This window comes from Micromys minutus (genome assembly GCF_963924665.1).
Source record: "Micromys minutus genome assembly, chromosome: 10".
NCBI lineage: Eukaryota > Metazoa > Chordata > Mammalia > Rodentia > Muridae > Micromys > Micromys minutus.
The window spans coordinates 17,804,047-17,822,044 of record NC_137979.1 but is presented as its reverse complement, the minus strand read 5'-3'; the positions used below and the strand labels follow the sequence as shown (position 1 = coordinate 17,822,044).

Below are 17,998 nucleotides of genomic sequence, written 5' to 3'. Positions count from 1 at the left end.
CAAAATAACAACAGCAGGTTTTACCCTTCGACCTCCCTGGCCATGGGTTTTGGCTGGGATTAAAGTAAAAAGAATAAATACTCTACTAGAGAGCAGGTCTCAAATCCAACCAAAAAGTAGTTAGCCCTTAACAGTCATGCCATTATTGCATGAGTGGGTCTACCTCGCCCGGCAGTCCAACAATGCAGTGAACAATGCCAAATCCTGAGCAAGATCATAAAATCACTGGTGTTTTTTCTTTTTCTCCCAAACAACCGTGTAGTACTTTGCAATTCTATCAAAGCTAGCCGGCAGGTACAACTTTCCTGTTTGGTTTGAGGTTGCTATTTTTATGTCCTCGCAGCCGGTGTGTCCTGACTTCAGCAACAGGATCTTGCCACGGAGTTGTGGCGAATATCAAGAGCAATGGCCGTAGCCTGTGTTGTTTGAAACACAAGTATCTTGCAGGGAGGAATCTTATGTCTCATACTGGGATTTTCATCAGTTAACTCATGTCTTCAGTGTCAACGTTATCTACCTGCGCAGAGTAATTCTGTCCCAACTCTCTCTCTTAAATTTTATTTTGAAACTAGTATTCTAATGGCTGTGTGTACATGTGGCTTTTTCGTGCATCTTTAGTTTGAGCTAACAGCAATTTTAACTAGAGTGGGATCATCCTTCTCTTCGCTAATTTTTTTCTCTATACTTTTTCTCTTAGCCTTGAAAGATGCCACTATATTTTATTTTAACCCTTTTTGCTTATATATCATAGGTATTTCATTTTAAATGTGTCTTCGATAGCTATATGTTTCAACGAGGTATAAAATTAAGCAATATACCTAGCATCTTCCAAAACAGTCTTAAAGTACTTTAATCTTGATAATTTCTTGTATCTTTTGCTGTTGTTTCATGGATCCTATGGTTTCTTGTTGCTGTTAAGAGTCTGCTTCCAATCTAATTACTACTCTTTTATAGGTCCTTTATACTTCCTGATGGCTTTTAGTATTTTCATGTCATCATTGATGTTCTGAAATTTCACTATATGATAAAGATACATCCTTATTTATTATGCTTAAGAGGGATATACTCCTTACAAATAAAAGCTCTGATATTTTGTTAATTTGGGAGAATTTTTAGCTTTAGGCATTACCTGTCCTTCATTTTCTTTACTCTCCACATATTTCTGTTAAACTTATTTAGATTCTCTCATCCTGTTGCCAGTTCTTATGAATGCTCACAGCTCTCCATCCTTGTGTCTTTCTGAGCTCATCTCAACCATTCTCCAGATTCTCCAGTTTTATTATTCTATTTTCAATCCTATTTATCTTGTTCACTATTAATTTTCAGGCATTCTTATCAGTTCCTTCTCAGGTAAGCCAGCTCCCTTTTTGAATGCCTTTGTTGGAGGCTTTCTAGTTTATCATCTTCTCTAAGTACACTCATGAAACGGTTGTTTGGGGGCTGCTTAATTGCCTTCTGTTCTTAATATACTAACCCTCGTGAAATATGTTTTTTAGGGGTAAAGGGTTTTGTTTGTGTTTTTTTTAAGAAAACAGATCTTTGTTTTCAAGACAAGGTTTAACTCTGTGACCCAGGCTAGGTAATTTTCCTGCCTCACTTTTCCAATAGCTACATGGAAAGAGTCTTTATTATTATTATTATTATTATTATTATTATTATTATTATTATTATTATTATTATTATTTTATTGAATACTCTCTTATTTACATTTCAAATGTTATCCCCCACCCTGTTCCCATCCCCTCTCCTCCTCTACTTGTCTCCATGAAGGTGCACCCTTTCCCAATCACCCTCTCCACCTCAGTGCTTTGGCATTTCCTACATTGGAAAAATGTGCCCTCACTGGACCTAAAGTCTCTTCTCACATTGATGCCAGACACTGCTATCCTCTACATATACCACTGGAGTCATGGGTCTCTCCATATGTGCTCAATGGTTGGTGTTTTAGTCCATGGGAGTTTTGGAGGGTTTGGTTGGTTAATAATGTTGTTCTTCCCATGGGGTTGCAACCCCTTTCTGCTTGGAAGGAGTCTTCTAATTGTCTCCTTTGGCAACGATTCTGTATGAGGTACTTTCTGTTGCTGTGATGAAATACCATGACCAAGTTAACATATAAAAGGAGAGCATTTAATTTGGGGCTCAAAATTCCAGGGTGTTTGAGCCAATGACAATTGTGGCAGGTAGCATAGCGGTGGGCAGGTAGCATAGCGGTGGGCAGGTAGCATAGCGGTGGGCAGGCAGTGGGCAAGCAGTGGGCAGACATGATGCTGAAGCAGCAACTGAGAGATTTTACCTCAACCCACAGCACAAAGCAGAGTCGCATGAACTTTTGAAAGTTCAAGACCACCCCTAGTGTGACACACCTCCTCCCACAAGATGTACCTCCTGTTCCCAAACATCCCACCAAGTAGAAACCAAGAATTCCAACATATGAGCCTATGAAGGTCATTCTCATTCAAACCGACACATTTCCCTCCCCAGCACCCAAAGCTTATGGCCATGTCATAAAATGTATTCGGTCTGATTTCAAAAGTCCCAGAGTCATTCACAGTTTAAAAGTCCAAAGTTGAGGGCAATGGGAATCCAAAGTCTCAGTTTCTTCTGAGACTCACAGCAACCTCTCAACTGTAATTCCCTGTAAAATCAAAAAGCAAACTACACATTTCCCTTATACAATGGCACAAGATGTATATTAACATTCCAAAACAGGGGAAAGAGGACATAGTGAGCAAATATTATATCAAAGAAAGACTGGAACCTAGCAGGGGCAAACTCCAAATCCTATAATTCTATGTCTAATGTCAATATACTTTTATGCCTCTTCCCTTCCAGCTTTGCTGACTGTACCAAACCTCTCTTCTCTGGTTCTGCTTCTGTCTGCAGCTGTCCTTGGCAGGTATCCTACAGCTCTGGCATCTCCAACATCCTAACATCCCCAATATACTTGACTTTCACACCTTCACAATATCGGCTCTCTGGGTCTCCATACAGCGACTTCTTCCCTACCACTCACTTGGCCTCTGCAGCTTTCTTCTATCACAGAAGATTCTAAAATGCCTCTACTCCTCCTGTATTGTTCATGACTCTAAAGCTAGAAGTACATGGCTAATATTGCCAAGTTCTTCTGCTTGCTTGGGATGCAACCTGGCCCCTCCCTTGATTTACATTTACAGACTCTTTGATTTGTTGATTCCAATGCTTTCCTGTTTTGCAACTTGCAGGATGAGTTGGGTCTTGCAAGGAAAGCACCACTCCACACAGGGCCTCTCCTCATCTCTCTAGAACAAGCACTGGCCCTAACATTGAATTTCCTATGCTTGTTTTCTTTTTAAAATTACCATTTTGTACTTTTTTTCCCCATTGTTCATTGTCAATCTTCATGAGTGGTTACTAATATCTAAGTGACAGAATCAATATTAGGCTGTCTCAAAATCTCTGCCAATTAAATTTGTCCATACTCTTTGATTTAGCCTTAGGCAGATTCTTGGTACATGGGTAAAAAGGAGCTATGTTCTTCTGCAAAATATCACAAGAATGGTCTCTGGCCTACTGGTATTATTGCTCTCCTCTGAAATCTCTAGAGCTTGGCCTCACAGTGGACACTGCCCTCCGCACTACTGTCTTCCATGTTCCTATTAACCTGGCGCATCAAGCCCTGTTTACAGTGTCCAATCACTTTCCTAGTCCAAAGGCCCATTGTCTGCCACAGTCCTCCACTACTCAGCATGCTCAGGCCTGTCAGTCACAGCAATAGCCACTTCCCAACAGGTCCACCAACTGTGGACCAAATGTCCAAACATGAGGTATGGGGGCCATTCTCATCCCACAACTTCCAACTATAAATTGTAATAATTTGTTCTGAGAACATGCTTTTTCCTGACTGACTCTCTAGTTCCCAATATTTTAATTCTATTTTGGAACAAATGGACAAAAAAGAGTTGAAGTCCATACAATCTTACAGAAATATACAGTCTGAATACTTAGCTCTCTTATTACTCGAACACTTCTGAAAATGAAATATTCTACTGGAAGAGTTTCCTCAGGACTTAGTATATAGCTATTCCATTTAAATTAAGAAAGGGGCTACATTTGTAGCTCAATGATGAGATACTTTCTGGCATGTTCAGGACTCTGGAATCAACCCCCCATCATCACAGATGTGCCTGCACGCACACATGTGCACATACACATGCACACACATACACTCAGAAGAATAAAAATCATGTTGTGCCTCCTCGGATTTTACTTTCAAGTGATACGTATCTCTCCGTTTTCCAAGAATTCATCCCATTAGACGTGGTACTTAGAACTCTAAGTTCCATTCTTCCCAACGAGAGGAGCCGCCACATTCGCTGTCAGAGAAAACCGGGACTATATAATCTTCTTTTACACTTGAGTTCTATTAAGGAATATCACAGTGATTTCTCTTGAGCTTCTGCCTGTCCCAGTTCACTGCACTTCACACAGAGGTATCTACTCAATGGAGGGTCGAGGCTGCTTCCCTCAAGTCCTGATTGTTCTGAACAGTGATCTGTGTTTCCAGGTCCAGGAAGCCAAACTGACAGAAGTAAAAATCAACGAGGCCCGAGAGCACTACAGGCCAGCAGCTGCCCGGGCATCTCTGCTCTACTTCATCATGAATGACCTCAGCAAGATCCATCCAATGTATCAGTTCTCCCTCAAGGTAACTTCCACCTAGACTTTCCCCATAGTCATAACACAGCAAAATAGCACTGTGGACCTAGGACACCATGAGAACTGGCCCATCGTCATTAGTGATGGCAGATCTTCTAGATCTAAGCCAGAGGAGCAGTTGTACGTTAGACTTACGTGACAGTCCCCACTTCTTTGATTTCATCTTACATAACTTACCACAACAAAAGAGGATGCTGCTGTGAATACCGGCCTCATTTGTTCAGTAAGCACATTGAATATCCATTAATGCCAGATGATGCATAGCAAAGGATACCAAGAAACCGAAGAAGAAGTGTAAGAAGTTTTTCTGTCCCCACAGAGCTTAAAATCCAATGGAGAAGATTCAAAACATATATTGTTTTTATTGATGAAAGACCAACTCCAGCAATTAGGAGAGACCAGCATTAAATTACTTTTGTTATTATCCTAATATTCCCAAAGCTACTACTTAGGGCTGTTGAAATAGCCATAAAACTAAAGTTCTTAGCACATTTTAAGTGCTGACTAATCTAATCATACTCATGAAAAAATAAAAACCTATAAATTTTTGGGACTCGATGAAAGTACATCTTATCCCCTAGTGCATTCATCAAAAGACTATAATTAAAGAGGCGTTCAGACGTCGGGATTCGGGGAGTTCTGAACAACATCATTGGTTCGAACCAATAAGCAGGAAGGTTGTATACACACACACACACACACACACGAGAAGGGAGGGCATTTCTGTCACAGTGGGACTTGAATGCACATAGAAAGCACACCTCAGTTCCATAAAAAAATTATAGTTTAATCAACAGTGAAAGTCGAGGTCAGCATGTAGTGACTGAGAAACCCTTAGGCTTCCAATCCCTGAGGCTCATTTAATCTGAGATGACCTGTCACTGTTTCCCAAAGTCTTTCTTATAGCCTCCATACTCTGCAGCGTGTGTGGACTATGTTTATGGTTCTTTGTGGTTTTAAAAATAAACGTAGGCTCACATTCATACCGAAGGAGCATTCAAAAGAACTACAAGATAGTAGAAAGCCAGCAGAAAAGTGAGTAGTTCGCTGGAACTATAAGATGATGTTTCTAATTCAAGAGTAGTTGGAATTCACTATCAGTACCAGTGCCACAGTGATGCTTTCTGAGAACAAGAGATCACGTGACACTTGTGAATATCTGTTCAGAGGGTTGTTGTAAGTTGTTTCACAGTGAAAGCACTCTGATGCAGAAGGCTTTGAAGCATGACTTCCAAAAAAGGGAAGGCTTTCCCACTGCCGCCTCCAACTTGCACTGAGGCAGAAGAAGCTCGGGAGCGTTCAAGATTCGGTGTCACCCGTGATCTACCGCCATGGCCGAGGGAGGCATAGCTGCTGGAGGTGTAACAGATGTCAACACTGCTCTTCAAGAGATGCTGAAGAGCGCCATCATCCACGATGGCGAAACTGCCAAAGCCTCAGACAAGCGCCAGGCCCATCTCTGTGTGTTTGCTCCCAACTGTGAGGAGCCCCAGTATGTCAAGCTGGTGGAGGCGCTGTGTGCTGAGCACCAAACCAACCTGACAAAGGTTGACGACAACAAGAAACTCGGGGAATGGGTCGGCCTCTGTAAAATCGATCAAGAGGGGAAACCACGGAAAGTGGTTGGTGGCAGTTGTGTAGTGGTTAAAATATTTGCAACTATAATAAGCAGACTTGAACCTAGCTCTTAGTCCTATCACCTATAGGGCTGAGGATACATATGTACCAGGCTCCAAAAAGCACTTGTCAAAAAGTGTAGGTGACTTCTAGCCCCTGGTCTTAAGCATCCTTTAAATTTTCTCTAACATTTTTCAGTCATTAGTGGGACACATTCATACGCTCTGTGCTCTCCAATGCCTACAGTAAGACACACATGGGATTCTGGGAAATATAAGCACCAAAGCCAGCCTGTCTTTCAGAATGCACATATTATTTTCTCATAAGTAGAAGGAATTTTTCAAAATACTAATATACTAGAAAACTGATTTGGCTCCTAAAAGTTTCAGAACAAGTTTCAGATCCTGTTGAAGATCTTCAAGGGTCGTTTAAAAGTCAATGAAAACAAACCTCTGTGTGGGAGAGACCTTCTAGGGAAGCTGGGTCAGGCCCAGGCCCAGAGGCATTCACACACTAAAAAGGGGGTTATTCTGGGAGCTAAAGTACATTCAGTATAAAGTAGATGCTAAACATAGCCAGAGTTTATATTTTCTCTGGGTATTTTCCTGGTTTATGAATCATCTTACTCAGATTCAGTAACTTGAGGTTCTTTATTGACACTGCCTTTGAGGGGAATTTCGGAGGAAACAGCAGTAATAGCAGGGAGAAGGCGAGCTCTCCTGATCCGTTCTGCCCACCTGCTCTGCCAGTGGAAGCTTCCCACCTTGCTCCCTGTGGCCCTAGAGGACATTATCAGCCTCTAATGAGCTGTTATTTTATTTAAAAATCTATCAAGGGAAGGTGAATACAACGGATTGGGTTAAGCACTGGCAGAAAATTTGCTGAGATCATCAGCAACCAAAAGGAGCTCCTTGGACTTTGTTAACAAGAAATACCTTGGCACAGTGAGACATGTACGTCCTCACCGTTCTTAAATAAAGAATACCGAGACTCAAACTTTGCATGGCTTCCACTGAGGTTCAAATATGCGATGGTGTGGAGACTAAATTGGACAGTGTGGAGGTGTTTGTTTTGCTTCTTGAAACCACAAAAGGAAAGTGGGAAAATGAATAGACGTCCTTAGTTCTAAGGATTAAATCAATTTCTATATTCGTTTTTATTTCCTTTCATTATTTGGTCTATCCCTCTCACACTTAAAATGTAGAATCTCAAATATTTGTATTTATAAGAAATCACTAAGTTTCAAGTGATAGACTATTGGTCACATGTAGGCTTAGATTTTTCAAAACCATCTTTAATGAGGGTTCCCAAACGTTTCAACCCCACCATGCCTCACCTACCATCCAAGGGTAGGAGAGAAAAAAATGTAAATAGGACAAGGGGATGTAGACCTGTTTTGAAGTAGTTCTTTGGGGAAATCCCAATCTCTGTTGTCGGGATATAGGCAGTCCAGTTCAGTACTATTAGGATACTAACAAACCGGTTCAAAAGTGTCACCAAACCTGAGTCAGCAGCAGTGGTCATCAGGAGTGACCAGAAGCAGCTGGAATGCCAGGAGAAGTTCTGTGTCACACCCCTCTCAATGAAGTTAAGATCAGCGAAGACCAGTAAAGAACTGCAAAGCTAGCTATGTAAGCGCTCCAGCACTGTCTGCTGGGTGCTGCTATACTCTCTCCAAACGTCATGTGACTTCTCATGGGTCTGCATCACGTGACACAACCAGAAATTTCCACCCCAGTCACATCAGTTTTATTCCATACTATGTCCTAATTGTACTTCAGAGACAGAACTTAAAAAAGGCTGTGTTCCCTCCACTGCAGGAAAAGGCAGTGAGATTAAGAAATGCTTACAAGGCCTTAGGAGAATGAATGCAGAGCTAATAGAAACAAGCATACGGCATCTGAGAGTCCTGATGAGAGGAAAAAAACATAATCTAAAATAGTTCTCACTACCTACTATGTGCCAGGGTCAGATTTAGAAAGGGAAACTTTTCAGAACGAAGTCTCTATGACACAAGAATTTTGCCATCTATAAAATAGCATCACTAACTTAAATAGTCACTCTTGGTTGTATCATCTTTGTGTTTAGGTGGTCATCTATAAAAGCTTACTAGATCAAGCCCTTGGGCCACCGCACATTTGTTTTTCATTGATTTCACTAATCAACACTCAATATACAATAAAGCATTTTGCATTGCTAATAACCCCTGGCCATCTCTCCAGTCCCTAATAGCACTGGGTAAGCTATAAAGATGAGCTTATTTTGGCTCATAGTTCTTGGTCCAAGTTCCAGAGGCTAGAATAGTGACAGATATTCTGTTCTATTATAATCTAATATAATCTGTTCATTGGCAGAGTCCAGAAGTTGCATAGGATATCACTTGATAAGAGTCAGGGATCATATGTCTATGCCCTACTTGCTGGTGACCTCACCACTGAAAGGCCCCCTCCTCTGAATACCATAGTCAAACTAAGTTTCCATCCTCTTAAATACTCAGGGTAAGTATTAAATTCCAATATGAGTTTTAGTAAGGACAAACTAAGAGCCAATAAAATGTCCAGTGCCCTCAGAGAAGGGTCAAATCTCCTGATACTAGAGTTACAGTTGTTACCAACCGTGTGGGTGCTGGGAATCAAACCTGGGTTCCCTGGGAAGAGGTTCTAGTGCTCTTAACCTCTGAGCCAGCTCTCCAGTCTCTGATACCACAGCTGTTTACTAGTGTCTCCTTTTAGCAGAAAGTGCTGGGAAAAGCTTTCAATGGGTAACCAGAAAATCGTAATATTCCTCAAAGGGAAGAGGCTTTTGTAAATCGCCTGCGTCTCATCTCTCCACAGGCCTTCAGCATTGTCTTCCAGAAAGCTGTGGAGAAAGCAGCTCCGAGTGAAAGTGTCAAAGAGCGAGTGACTAACCTAATCGACAGCATAACTTTCTCAGTGTACCAGTATACCACGCGTGGCCTCTTCGAGTGTGATAAGCTGACCTACCTAGCCCAGCTCACCTTTCAGGTAAAAGCAAATCAAAAATGTTTCTATGGGTAACATTAACCATGCAGTCATCTTGCTTAGGAAATGATAACATTTCTCAAAGGAGCTCAACCTGGTCATCACATGCACTGACCCACCATCTTCCAGCTCATAACTCACACACTCATAACTGACCATTGTCCTACTTGGAGCAGACATCTTTTATCAGTCCTTGGACTTTCTTCCTGCTGACACTGGATAATCTGAGATCCTCAAAATGTCCCTCCAGAAGCCACTTCCAGCCGATCAAATTGGTACTGATCATACAACCAATAGATTGGCACACAACCAGTAGCTCAGGCTTTCTGTTGCTGTCACCACACACTAGGGGCATTTTCAACAGCTTTGGTTCTTGGGAACTTGAGAACCTAAGACTTCCCATGCCACTGTAGCATAGGAAGAAACCTTGATCAGTCATTTCATCCCAACATCAAAAAGCCTTAAAACGCCACTTCTTTGTACCTTCCTCACCACTCTAAATTGGGATTTTTTTTCCCCCATGTACAAATGCATAACACAGGCTGTATGAGCCCAGAGACCCTCTCCGATGCTAAAGGCCCAGCATCCTGCCAGACATGTGTGCTGTCTGTATGTCTCTGTATCTGAGTTCATGCATTCGTGTTAGCACAGCTATGCCACTCGCCCTCTGTATGACGCAGATGACAGAGACTCAAACTTTGCACACATCCCTTGCACACATCTCTCTACACACCTCTCCAAGCCCCTGTACCTTCAATTCCCTTTTCCTGCAAAGTCCCCCCTTCCTGTTTTAATATCCCTCTTATCTTCCCGAAGACCCCAAGACAGAAATTGTAGTTAGATTAATCCATTCCTTCTCCTGCCTGCTAGTCACTTTCTACTTCAGAACTCCTTATTGATTTATATATGCACTTCTATTTTGCATATATTCATACGTTGCTTTGACACTTCCTTCAAATCATGCCGTTTGTATGTGTCATCTGCTCAATTAAATTGCAGGCACATACTCCATGACACTTATGATTGATATATAATGCTTGCTAACCAAGATATATAGTCATCCGCTGTGTGCATTTAAGTTGTTCTGGTGTTTTGGCTGAAAACAGATGCACATAGAAGAAATTTGCATGAATATACACTTGTAATCCACCCTCTTTAAATAGCCAAAATTGATAGTCAAGCTCTAGAGCTAAGCGCAGCAGTAATTACACTAAGTGACAAGCCCTAAGATCTCCAGCCGGCCGTGACCACAGCTGAAGAATCTCGGTGATATTTTTCTACATTGCAGATTCTCCTTGTGAACCAGGAAGTTAATGCAGCAGAGTTGGACTTCTTGCTTCGGGCTCCAGTACAAACAGGAACTCCCAGCCCAGTGGACTTCCTATCCCAACAGGCCTGGGGAGGTATCAAGGTAAGTACCAATTCCCAGAGAAAGTCATGCTCTCTCAAAGGTTTGACTTAAATACATGCCCTCATGACATCAGTGTGTCTCTCTCAGAGTTGAAACATGGAGTCATTTTGAACAGAGGCGTGCTCCCTTTTTTGCACCACTACAACAATCTCATTCTTTCCAAGCCTTCCAAGAAGTCATCAGTAAATGCTGGGGTGGGCACTCCCCGCTCAGAATGGGAGGGAATCAGAATTCCTGGTGTCTTGTGGGTTTTGGTTTGGTTTGGTTTAGTTTTTGTTTTGTTTGCCCGCTATGATTTCTTTCCTCTACCGAGGCTTAGGACTGGAATCTGGGTGGCTCAGATGAGCTCAGCGACTTTGTGAAGGTGGTCTATACCGCTTCCAGAAGGCAGGCTAGTAATGGATCTCTGCAAGGCATCTCTATTCGTCTGAACTGAAACCAAGCAGGAGGATCCCTCCCAACCTGGGATTCTCAGCACTTAAGCTCATGTCACTTAGCAAGTGTCGGTTGTGTTTGTTGGGATACTACTATCTCAGCCTCTTGTCCATCTGGGAAACGGGTCTTGCTTGTTCCCAGTTAACATGGGAATGTGAAACACAGGGCCCACCATTTAGAAACAGCAAACCCAGGACACAAGTCCATGTTAGGCAGATTAGTCTAGTTAAGATTTTATGAATGTTGAAAGGATCACAAGCTAGAAAGTTTTTTTCAGTAGGGACTGAATCCACATTTGGAGCCAGACCTGAGATCTCCCAGCAAATGAGGAATGATTGACTCCCAGATCCAGAGTCCACACCTGCACTCTACAGAGACTGCTCTCCAGTGCATCCCCAATGAAACAGCACATGTATAAAATGAATCCTGCTTGTGGCCTTCCATGTTTGTTCTCACAGTGTACAAATGCTTAATAGCAAACAAGAGTGGCTACCTTGCTAGACTTAGAAATCCAGATGCAAGTGTCTGATGCCTTTATGAAAAGTCTAAAAGTAGTTCTGAATGAACCCATGTGACGAACAAAAGCAACAATGAAGATAAGTTAGTTTAACATTGGCCTTGGATTCAGATATACCTGGGTTCGTGTGTGTGTGTGTGTGTGTGTGTGTGTGTGTGTGTGTGTGTGTGTGTATGTGTATGTGTGAGTGTGTGTGTGAATGCACATATGTGTATGGTTGTGAGTTTGTATGAACATATATGTGTGGGGGGCAGGGGAAGCACTCTAGCGTGTTTCCTAACTCTTTGGATCCTTTGTTTCCTTATATGTAAAATGGGCATCATAACATCTTCTACAAAGTAAAGGTTCAGGAGTTAGAATAGACTGAGAGATATGGTGTTTGCTTTACAGGTTGCTGTGGTCAAGCATTATAAGCCATGTTACCTAAAAGGACAGAAATGTACAGTTGTGGGGCCTGGAAATATGACGTGATGATAAAAGCAGAACAGAACCAGGCTGCCTCCAAATCCTCTCGGCGGGACTTGTGTTTGCGTCTTCCAGTTTCTGGGAGCCTGTGACTTCCCTCAGTTAGGGCCCTATAGGCTCAGGCTCCAGCTGCACAGTCTGCCCAAAGCTGTCTTCCCTCTGTGTGTCTCTGTGTGTCTCTCTCATTCTGGTAAAGGTACCAGTCACAGAATCTGTCCATGGGGGTGGGGGGAACGTTCAGGCACTGAACTACCAGACTGGACCAGATCTAGGTGGCTTTCCCTGGATTCTTCTCCACTTTGCCCACCATGACATAAGTGAAAAAGAAACTATTTATAGGCTTCCATCTTACACAGCTCAATGCAAGCTGGTATTCGGGTTCTTCCCTTCGTTCACAGAGTACATTGTTGGCATGACTTGGCATCCCTCTGGTTTTCTGTTTTGTGGGATGAGCTCATCTGGCTGCTTAAAGTCTTTTGCAAATGAGCAAAAAGAATCTCTCTCTCTCTCTCTCTCTCTCTCTCTCTCTCTCTCTCTCTCTCTCTCTCTCTCTCTCTCTCTCTCGGTTTGTTGTGTGGAAAAGCAGCTCCATATCCATCAAACTGGAGCACAGCCTGGGATGTGCACAGGTGAGGCACAGAACAATATGAGCTACACATCATGGAAGCCTTTGATGAACGCATTTAAAGTGTTTGCTTGGATTGTAGCCTGGAGAAACAAATTGAGTATAATTGAATAGGAGATGATAAAGGGGTGGGGGCATTTTAAAGGATTCTATCTAATGAGAAAGGTTGATTGCCTTGCTTCCTTCCCTAGAACTAATAAGCTGGGAATGAATGACATTTCTGTGATAAAATCCGGCTTTTATTGTTATCCTTTGTAAGGATGTTTCCAGTCCCCTCAAAGGCTGAACTTTCAGGTAATGGGCATGTTCTGTTCTTCATTAGAAAATCTCATCTGTGCTGAACTTCTTTGTTTGCCTTTGAAAAGGCCCCTCACTGCCACTCTGGTTGCCAATTTAGCTCTGTTGTGTTTTGCTGCACAGTCCAAAGTAATTAGGTTAATTAGTCATTTCCATTTAGCTTATTAGAAGGCTAGAAATCCCTTTCCCTCATTTGGGAGATTAAATGTTGCAATTGTGTTCACCAAAGAGCTTCAAGGATGTGGTTTCAGACCCAGTCCTGGCAGCTGGGAGCTCTGGTCATGGTATAAATTGCTCTGTATTCAGGATATGATAAGGGCACTTGGGCAGCAAAGAGTTAATGATGCTGCAAGCTAGTGGGGACTAGGGGAGATGCAGGGAGCCTTGGGAGTAGATGAAAGTCAGCACACCTCCACACCTAGAAAGGTAATGACAGCAGGCATAGCTTTGCCCATCCCAGCCAGCCCAGCCCTGGTGTTGGTTCTATAGACATCCACTTCCTTAATTAAACACTTCCCCAAAGCTGCCTGTGCCTAAGAAAGTTTTTGCCCACAGAGAGCTCACAACCTTATGGGGAATTAGAGATGAGTAATATAGCAATTGAAATCCAATAGCTCTCAAGGCTTCACAGAAGGAGCTTCTATAGTCTTCAAAGCTTTGTCTCTCTGCTAGAATATAAGCTATGGTTCATGATCAATCACTCAGACTCATTGTTTTTGCATGAAAAAACCCAAGCCCAAGTAAATTTCAAGTTCAGTGGGCTGTAAAATGGTGGTACTGGGACTGAACTCTGTCTCCCTGGCCCTTATCCACCTTTCCTCATAGCACCCCTACATCAATTGTACGGAAAAAGGTGTTTCTTATGCTATGTGGTTGGGGCAGAATTAGTAATCCACAGAGCACAAGGGAGAGGAGTGTGCTCATCGCCACAGTAGAGCACAGACACAGCCCTTCTGCTCATTTCCAGTAAAGACTCTCACTTCTGTCTTAGTTAGGGTTTTACTGCTGTGAACAGACACCATGACCAAGGCAACTCTTATAAGGACAACATTTAATTGGGGCTGGCTTACAGGTTCAGAGGTTCAGTCCATTGTCATCAAGGCAGGAACATGGCAGCATCCAAGCAGGTATGGTGCAGGAGAAGCTGAGAGTTCTGCATCTTCATCTGAAGGCTGCTAGCAGAATACTGACTTCCAGGCTGCTAGGATGAAGATCTTAAAGCTCACACCCACAGTGACACACCTATTCCAACAGTGTCATCCCTCTTAATAGTGCCATTCTCTGGGTCAAACATATGCAAACCATCACAGCTACCCTTGTGCTTCTCATGGTCCAATCTCACCCTCAAAGTTTGGGCCCACTTTTATCCCTCCTATAAGATGCTTTCTCATTCCCTTTGCCTTTGTGCCTCCCTTCATGCCTTCTAAGACTTCCTTCATCTCCCTTTTCCTTAAAATTTTAAGCTACTTGAAGGCACATACCTATTTTTTCACTTGTATTCTGATGTACTTGGAATATAGTAGGAACTTACATGTTGAAAAAATAATAAATGAATAAATGAATGCATAAACTAATAATTAATTATTGACTGATGAATGGATGTATTCTAATAATAATTTTTAAACTTTTTAACATTCATTGCATTCTATGGGTGTTATAGACCCTCCATCTATTGTTGGAGAAATAAAGCATAAAGGCAGCATAGAAACAGTGAAAGTCACTAAATATCACAAGATTTTCTGATGTCAAATCCTCACTGACTTCACTTGCTTTTTGTCACTACAGTGAAATAACCTAACAGCACAACTTAAGGTGTCAGTAATAATTTTGGTTCATAAAAGTAGAAGACTCAATTTGTCAGGGCAGAGAAGGTGTGAGGGACAGCTCAATTTACTCCATGGTAGACCAGAAAGCAGAGAGCAAGACAAAAGGTAGCCAGGGACAATATAAGCACAAATATCCACTCTCAGTGACCTTCCTCTAGCTCGCCCTTCCCTCAAGTTTCCAAAATAATGCTATAAGCTGGAGATTAAATATTAAAAACAAAAGCTATATTTAAACCATAACATCCACCCACTACTTTAATATCAAGACCGATAATACCATAGACAAATTATGATTTACTACTCTTTGCTCTCCCTGAAATGGATTGTCTATAGCACATCCCTTAGGTCAGCAGTCAGGGTTGGAAAGCTCTTAAGGGCCAGGAGAGATGGTGCATAGTAGCAAATAGTGTTTTCTCAACACAGCGTGTCAGCTGAGCATTGGAACTCATGGTGACCGTGGCAGCATGTGCAAACCTTATGTCAGCTCAGCCAGACAAAACCCAGCACAGACAGGAGGAGGTGGGACTTAGTTCCCTAACTAAGGATTTATTGGCTTTTCATAGATGCTAGGAGTAAAAGATGCAATTTTCTTTATGGGTGTGACTTCTGGTATGTAACCCACATTCCAGGATAGTTATTATACCCAAGAGTGTATGTAAAATATTATCTCAATTTGGGGATAGGGGAAAGAGAAAGAGCTAAAACAAAATTCAGTGGGTAGGAAGGTAGAAAAGTAGGAAGATGGGAGATGTTGGGGAAAGGGGTTAAATGTGGTCAAAGTAATTTATAGTACTCTGAGAATGAGGTTTTCAGGAAGGAAAAGGGTAACTTCCAAGTAGTGAAAACATAGCTCAGTGTTCAGGAATGAAGACTTCCCTGGGAGTTCCATTCATAGGAGCTATGATTAGGCTAAGGTAAGGGCTTCTGTGCATAAGCAGAGGTTGCATGGCACGGGTTTCCTCTAGCTTCAGAGAAAGGAGTGCCCTGGCTTGCCTCCTATCCTTCCCAAATAGGAGAAGGAAGAAGGGATAAGATACAGCTATCAGAAACCAAACATCTAGAAATTAGGTGATCGTTTGTTGGAAACTTAAGCTCTACGAATAACTGTAAGTGCTCTGCAGAAAGATGCAGGAACATTATGCTCTAGATTACAGAGGACGTGCTGTGTTTGCTTCCTTCAAACTGGACTTTAGAGAGCCTTAATAATAAGCATGACCAGCACAAGAATAGGAGTCTAAGCTAGTTCTAAGAGAACTTTGGGTGAATTGGTAGAGTCAGGCACATACCCAAGGTTGAAGCAAGAAAGCTTAGCTGAGGTGGGATGGAGCAAGACACCTCAGAGAGAGGCATTAAATGAAGAAGTGTGGGTCCCACATTTGGTATTACAGTCTAGGCAGTCCATGAAAATGCATCCCAAGGGCATCCAAGAGAGATAGGCAGAGTGTGGTGGTACACTGAATGTGAAACATAAAAAAGTACCTCTGACTTGGGTGTTGGGGCTCTGCGACCAGAAAACTACAGCACCTACTTTGACTCCCTTTCATATGTAGCAATGTGCTGCTGACTGTGACCCAATCACAAGCATTTTATTATAACTTCTATATGGTACTGGTGAACAGCATATTAGGGATGAGCTTGAGTATATTTTTTCACCATCTAGACTCTTTCTAGAGAAAAATCCAAGCCTCTAGACCAGACTATAAAAGGGACTGCTTTGTGCATAGAATGCCACTTGCCTGTCGGCTCTCTACCTCCAATGCAGTGCAAGCCACTACTTTCTAGAGAAACTGCATTTTAGAACAATATTCTCTGGCATTCTCTAGGCGCTCTCGTCAATGGAGGAATTCTGCAATCTGGATCGAGACATTGAAGGTTCTGCCAAGAGCTGGAAAAAGTTTGTGGAGTCAGAGTGTCCCGAGAAGGAGAAGTTTCCCCAGGATTGGAAGAACAAGACAACCCTTCAGCGCCTCTGCATGATGAGAGTCATGAGGCCGGACCGGATGACCTATGCCATGCGGTAGGGATCAGGGCACAGGCTCTGGGAAGGTGTGTATACAGGACAATCTCAGGAAGAGCAGTCTGGCAGAGCTGTTCTTCAAGGCCATGTTCATATAGTAATGGGCACCTTTGTATTAAGACTAAAACCCATGAGACCAGTTACCTTGGGTATGCCATCTGTTGTCTTAATGTCTTAGCATAAAGTGTGGAAGGAAATACTCATCAATATCAACACTGAAAATATTGCCAGTCACCTATCATAGGAAGAAAGTTGAAAGGATCAAGAAGGCATATGGAAGTCCTATATATTACAGAAACAAAGGAAGTGAGGTGGTTATAATTCTAGACTGATAACTGAATGACAGATAATCAGTAAAGCTACTTGACTTCTATTTTGACTTCTAACTTCTCTGCAAAGTTGGATGATCATCAGTTGAGTCTGTGTGAATCTCTGAAAGAGAATGGAGAAGACTTAAAAGGGGGCCTGTGATTGGAAAGCTGGGAAAGCATGCCACACACGTGAGAAGAGAAGACTGAGGTCTTCAGAACCCACATTGAAGCTGAATAAGTGTGACAGCCTTCCTGTGACCCCAGGGAATGGGCAGAGACAAGGAATTCCTACAGCAGCAGTTCTCAGCCTGTGAGTCCCTGACCCCTTAGGGGGGTCAAGTGACCCTCTCAACAGGGGTCACATATCAAATATTTACATTATAATCAATAACAGTTACAAAGTAGCAGTGAAAATGGTTTTTTGGTTGGAGTCAATACAATATAAGGATTAAAGAGCAGCATTGAGAAGGTTGAGAACTCTGCTCTAGGACAAGCTAAAGTCAACTAGTCAGAATCAGCAAGGTCTGGACACCAGTAAGAGGCCCTGTCTCAGCATTTAAGGTGGGAAGCAATTGAAAAAGATGTTGAGTATCAATTTTGGCCCTGCAGAAGCATATGAACAAATATGCATTCATACTTACACATGTATGTGTGCCTACATTTATGTCCACATGAATACATGCACACATATACAAAAGAAAGAGCTGAGATTTGTTGGGGGGGAAATTAGAGAGAAGGGGGACTAGAGATGTAGCCCAGTTGGTAAAGTAATCGTTTAGC

At 42.3% G+C, this 17,998-nt stretch overlaps 1 protein-coding gene across 2 annotated transcripts in view; it reads left to right on the top strand.

Annotated features, from left to right (window-relative positions):
* DNAH9 (dynein axonemal heavy chain 9) overlaps positions 1–17,998 on the top strand; it is a gene marked incomplete at both ends in the record, with an annotated part of 315,299 nt that overhangs the window by 260,724 nt on the left and 36,577 nt on the right. For both annotated transcript variants that reach the window (XM_080922531.1, XM_080922532.1), the window contains 4 exons: positions 4,544–4,684; positions 9,147–9,317; positions 10,603–10,725; positions 16,714–16,907. In XM_080922531.1, the coding sequence (XP_080778657.1) occupies positions 4,544–4,684; positions 9,147–9,317; positions 10,603–10,725; positions 16,714–16,907 (629 nt within the window). The remainder of the gene's footprint in view (positions 1–4,543; positions 4,685–9,146; positions 9,318–10,602; positions 10,726–16,713; positions 16,908–17,998) is intronic.